Below are 5954 nucleotides of genomic sequence, written 5' to 3' on the forward strand. Positions count from 1 at the left end.
CCTTGCCATGGTGACTCTCGGTCATGGTTCAGAAGATGCATGGTTCAGTTGTCCAAATAGAAACACGACCACTGTACAACGGGAATGAAGAGGCGCACGGTGTAAAAATACTTCATTGCGTATTTTGGAGTTTCAATCCATGCATTAGGGTATTTAGGCATTGCAAGCCCCTAATTCAGGTTGATGGCGCACACCTATACAGAAAATACAAAGGTACACCTCTAGTCGCTGTTGTACAAGATGGGAATCAGAACATTGTGCCTATCACTTTTGCCTTGGTGAAAGGGGAGATAGCTGATGCGTGGCACTTCTTTCTCAGGAATCTGCGAATGTATGTTGTTAGAAATGATGGTGTGGGCATGATCACAGACCGGCATGAGTCAATCCAGGCAGCAGTAATCCTACTATAAATTTATACGATGCTAACAATGACAAAATTTAAAATATTCAAATACATAAAAAAATAAAATTTATCAACTTACATAAATTGGATGATCTAAAGAATTGATAATATGTTCCTTGGACGCCGTATAATTACATACCATTTTTTAGTCAATACAAACTAATAACTTTTTTCTTCTAAATCACTACTAGTACTCACACTACACACTACTGCTATCAATACCCTCTTCTTCTTCTTTTAAGCTACCAATACACTCAGTATCATCAATGGAAGGGAAGAAGATTGAATTTATAATGGGTTTAGAGCTCTCGCTGGTTACCGGGGTGGGAGGCTGTTCCCTGCATGCAGACAGGTCTGCAACACGCCCCTCCCCCCGTGCTGCTGCTGCAACATTGGAACCCAGCAACCGCTTCATAGGTTCCACAGGACCATGCCCTCGGCATGTTGGCAGGGGTCTGCCACCTGTCCCTGGTCGCCATATCACCACGCCGCCTGTATGTTGACGGGGTGCTAACACGTCCTTGACCGGCTCATACACCATGCCTCTCGCGTGTTGACTCCAATCCATACTTTGGCAAAATACCTCCTTCACCAATATTCATCAATACACCAAAAGGAGTTCCATAAAAAAAATAATTTCTATTAATATATTTTTAGATAATTGTTTTGACGAAAGGTTGAAAACTTTACTTGATGTCAAATTTAGGCGCCAAATGCATGGTTGATATAGCATTATTCAAAACTAGAAAAAAAAAAAAAAAGAAATCTACCAAAAGTTACGGTAGGAGGCTGTTTTTTTCGCCTCGTGTAATTGAAGAAGAGAAGCTGCCAATAATTCACATTGTACACGAATAGCTTGCTAAAAAATTAATGAAATAAAAAGAAAAAGAAAAAAGAAGAAAAAGAATGCCCCTGATCTTGAGTCTTGAAGAAGGAGAATCAATGCCTTTTTCGAGTGGTCCTACTGATTTTGGCTGCTCTTGTTAGAACGAAATTTCTTGCGAAGTTCTTTGAGGCCCCTTTAGATTCTGCTTTTCCAGTCCATTTAATTTCACTATGTACGCAATGCCCGTATCCCACCTAAAATAATAATGATAATAATAACAATAATAAATAAATAAATAATAAAAATAACGTTAACAGAAGATTCTAATTATTTCTTCTCTGCCACTTGATAACTCGAACATCGAATTACATGTTTTCAAAATTTAAAAGGTTTAAATGCACACGAGCCAATGTTACAGGATTAATTGCATTCTTTTTTCCAAAAAGAACACATTAATATTATGTTAATAATGCAATGCATGTTCGTTGTTAGGTTCTCAATTATAGATATGAACAAATTATACATTATAGTAAGGCACTGATCATTGTTATATCGACATAACGAATTAAATTCCCTATATATATATATATATAATGGTACATGATTGGTCCTGTATCCATATCTTGTATTCTCTACTGAAAGACTCTCTCAGTCGCCATGTCTGTCTCCCCAAAACACTCAGCTTGTACTCTTCTTGACTTGCACTGCAATGAAGAAACAAGCGATGTGGTGTACTTGAATTCCAACATTCACAGCAACTATGAATTCGACGATGCTGGTTCGAACAATGCTCTTCTATGGAGCGACTCCGGTAGTGTCGATGAAGAAGACCGTCTCTTGAGCTTGTTAGACTCTGAACTTGATCAAGTTCAGGAAAGAACAAGGTCTCTAATACAACTTCGCAAGACTAAGTGGCTGCGCAATGCGCGAGAAGAAGCCATAAATTGGATCCTAAAGGTGCATGCATTGTTTGCTAATTTCTAATTACTAAGTACAAACTAATTAACCCCTGCCGGGTTTGTGAGTTTCATTTAAGAGAACACAGAATTCTTCCCTTCTCTGTGTTCGTTTTCAAAATGAAACTTACGCGCGCGCCTCGAGTCTAGTAATTGTAACAATTTTTATCACTATATTATGCAGGTATGTGCATACTACAGTTTTAGACCTGAGACGGCATATCTTTCTGCAATTTATCTTGATCGTTTCCTTTTGTCGCACACATTGAAGGTATCACGGCGTTAATTATGTCGAAAATCGATACATTATGATTATTACATGATGTCAATTTTGATTCAAATTTGTGCAGCAAGATAAAACATGGCCTCTGCAGCTGCTATCAGTTGCATGCCTTTCGCTCGCAGCGAAAATGGAAGAAACCAAGGTGCCTCTGCTATTGGACCTACAAATGGTTGAGCCAAGGTTCTTGTTTAAGCCGAAAACAGTTCAGAGGATGGAGCTTCTGGTTATGGCAACTCTCAAGTGGCAACTCCGAGTTATAACAAAGCCTTTCGATTTTGCTCATCTTTTCATTCTTAGACTTTCTTGTTCTTCAGCTTCCAGATTAGGAGATTTAAATTATCTTGCTTCTCGTGTGTCTGATGTTATCTTTAAAACATGTTTAGGTATCATGACTAATCTCCTTACTGTTATCTAAGTTCACTTCCATTAATATCTTAATCATTGCTTGGTGCTAATAACTTCAGTGAATAACTACACAGTTATGGATTTCTTGGAGTTTTCACCTTCGACAATAGCAGCAGCGGCTCTGTTATATGTAACAGATCAATATGTTGATGACCTTAAACTATATGGCTTCCACAAGAATATAAGAATTGTAAGTGTTAAGTAACATGTTATGTCGTGGATTTCACTAAATAAAGATGTTTAAATAAAAGAGAGTTACAGTCTCTCTATTTCTCTATACATTCTTACTCTGTATCAGAATCTTCACCTTTTGTGAAAGGAATATAAAATATTAGACATCGTTTAACAAGATTACAAAATGAGTAAAGTAATCTACTTTGGGGAACAAAATTTAACCCTTTTTTTCCTTCTTTTAAATAACTGTAATTTCTATTATAAAATACTTACCAATCAAACAATTAAAGAGATTACTGTTCTGTGTTTTTTATTGAATATAGGATATGGTGCAGAAATGTCACAACCTTATGAAGCAGACAATTCAGAGGTCGGAATATATTTTGCCCAAGACTACTCTTCAGTTAATGCCCCGAAGTCCAACTTGTGTGCTTGATCTTGCAGATATGCAAGATAATCATAGTGCTACTCACAAATGAAGATTTAGAGGAGTCACTATAGCCAAGGAAATTTTGAACATGGCTTTCAAATTGTTCATTATTGCTTATTGATTGGTGTGAGAGTGTGTATCTTCAATAAGGCTCATCATGAAATTAAAAGTTCTGAACCAATGGAAAAAAAAATGGAATGAACGGTGTCGCTCCTATTTTGATAATGTCACTCTTGTTATTACACATTTATACAAATATATAATGCAAAATAAAATGTGAGGAGTGACATTATAAAAATGGAAGTGATGTTGTTATTCTTAAAAAATGTGTTAGATAATTCTATGATGTTGAATTATTTTTTGTGAAATAAATAACAAGGTGTGCTTTTTTTCGTGTGAATTCTGTTTTTATTTATCATGATATTACTTCTAAAAATTTAAATCAATAAAAAAAGACACATAAATTATTATACTTCTAATACGACTTCTCACTCAATAATTCTGTAAAATTTTTGCATAGATTTTTTTTTGTCTTACTCTAAATATTTTTAAGGTTTAACAATAATCAAATTTAAAATGTTGTGATCATAAAATTTTTTATAAGATATTTTAGTGTAATTTTATAAGATGTTACAATACTATTTCTTTCAAAAGATTAATACGATAAAAGAAGACTAGCTAGTATATGTAACGCTATCACAGAAAGTAGTGAGTTTCCTCTAGTGCTATAGTTAGCTCGGTAGGTGGAATATTGCACGGTGAACTCACTGATTAAGTGTTCGTTGCTTTAACCATGTCGGATCAGGTTAATAAAGTTTTTGGTAATAGGACCCAAATACCTACAGTTCATCAGAATTCGGATTTAATTATTCTGTTAAATCTTTATAATTTTATTAATTTCGCAATTAAATTTTTATATTTTTTAATAAATTTTTATATTATTTTTAATTTTTTAATTTTAAGTTATTTTTGTATCAAAAATAATAATATTAAAAATATTTCTTTCAAAAAATATAGTTAAATATTTAATTAAATTCTTAATTTTTTATTACTTTTTATTTATAGAAAAATATTTTGTTAATTCTAAAATTTTTTACATATAAGAATCTAAATGTAAAATTAAAATTAATATATAGTAATAGAGACCTAAAAAAAATATATAGAAACTTAATTACAAATTTAATAAAATTATAGAGACTAATAAAATAATTAAATAAATCTATTACTTATTACGGTGAAAGACAATGATATTTGTAAATTAAATAAAATTGGTATCTATTCAAAACTAGCTCTACTAACATACACCAAATCAATTACTTTTAAATTGTTTTCTAGTATTAATTAGAGTAAAATATTTCTTTTATAAATGTCAAACATTTGGTATAAATATCAATATATCTTTCAGAAAAAAAATATAATCGTTTAATAAATATGAAAAATTTTGCTTTGTGTATTTGTGTGTGTTGTTTCTTACGTTTTTTTTAACAAATTAATTCACTACTAGAGTAAATAAACTTAACAAAATAATCATGCTTTTCTATAATAGTATAATTGAGTATTTTAATACTATCTATATATATATGCGCTTATATGATAATTAATTTTATGGCCATTTTTTGTCCATAAAACATAATTATTGGTTTCGTTATATCCTATTTGTCTTCAAAATTTCAAATACCACTCAATATTATTTTTAACTTTAATCGCATGAAAAAATATTGACAGTTTTTTTTTTTTTAGATTTGCACTAGAATATTCATTAGGTCAGAAATTTAATGATTAATTTTTCGGGTACTATAGATTGCAGAGACAAAGTGGGTAACCCTCCCAAATAAATAAACTTTATTTTTATCTTTCAGTAAATATTAAATTTGAAAGAGATAATTAAAAAACACAAACTCTCATTCATTTGTAGCAACTTGAGTTGATAAAATATTGACAAAGTTGAATGTAAGAAAAAGCGCTAGCTTATTAAAGCCGTTTTGTCCATTGTGATTGTGTCTATATTGTCTCAAGGACGGACCCATGTGAGGTCTTATGCCCCATTCAAATTATAGAATGGAATTGTTACCGAGCCTCGTATACCAGTGGTAAATATATTTGTCTCTTAAAAATACCAACAAACAAAAAAATCATATCAAATTCCATCTTTAGTGGTTGAAAAAGAGCTTTTAGTATAGTGTATATATATAGAGTGATGTATGTATTTTATATGACAAAAAAAATTATAAGATGGAATTAATACGAGTAAATTATTAAAAATATCTTCTAAAATTTAAATATTTAGTAAAAATAATTTAAAAAAATCAAAATAATAAATATTTTAAAAATTTGAAATATAATAAAATTAATTAAATGTTAAATAAATTTAAATACTAATAAAAATAATTTCAAAATATAAGAATAATAAAAATATTTTAAAAATTTAAAAATTAAACAAAAATAACTAACCATAAAATAAGTTTGTTTCTATTAAT

At 30.9% G+C, this 5954-nt stretch overlaps 1 protein-coding gene across 1 annotated transcript; it reads left to right on the forward strand.

The window, feature by feature from the left end:
- Positions 1-1677: 1677 nt before the first annotated feature.
- On the forward strand, positions 1678-3851 carry LOC130944106 (cyclin-D1-1-like). The gene is made up of 5 exons (XM_057872272.1): positions 1678-2186; positions 2370-2456; positions 2536-2851; positions 2948-3063; positions 3371-3851. The coding sequence occupies exons 1-5, from the start codon at positions 1887-1889 to the stop codon at positions 3524-3526; spliced, it is 975 nt and encodes a 324-aa protein (XP_057728255.1). The 5' UTR covers positions 1678-1886; the 3' UTR covers positions 3527-3851.
- Positions 3852-5954: the final 2103 nt, after the last annotated feature.

This window comes from Arachis stenosperma, chromosome 1 (genome assembly GCF_014773155.1).
Source record: "Arachis stenosperma cultivar V10309 chromosome 1, arast.V10309.gnm1.PFL2, whole genome shotgun sequence".
Classification (NCBI taxonomy): domain Eukaryota; kingdom Viridiplantae; phylum Streptophyta; class Magnoliopsida; order Fabales; family Fabaceae; genus Arachis; species Arachis stenosperma.

Excerpts from the sequence above, each read along its gene's own strand:
- LOC130944106 (XM_057872272.1), top strand. The coding sequence starts at position 1,887 with ATGTCTGTCTCCCCAAAACACTCAGCTTGTACTCTTCTTGACTTGCAC. Across the intron at positions 2,457-2,535 it reads TTTTGTCGCACACATTGAAG|CAAGATAAAACATGGCCTCT; the intron begins GTATCACGGCGT and ends AAATTTGTGCAG. Across the intron at positions 3,064-3,370 it reads TCCACAAGAATATAAGAATT|GATATGGTGCAGAAATGTCA; the intron begins GTAAGTGTTAAG and ends TATTGAATATAG.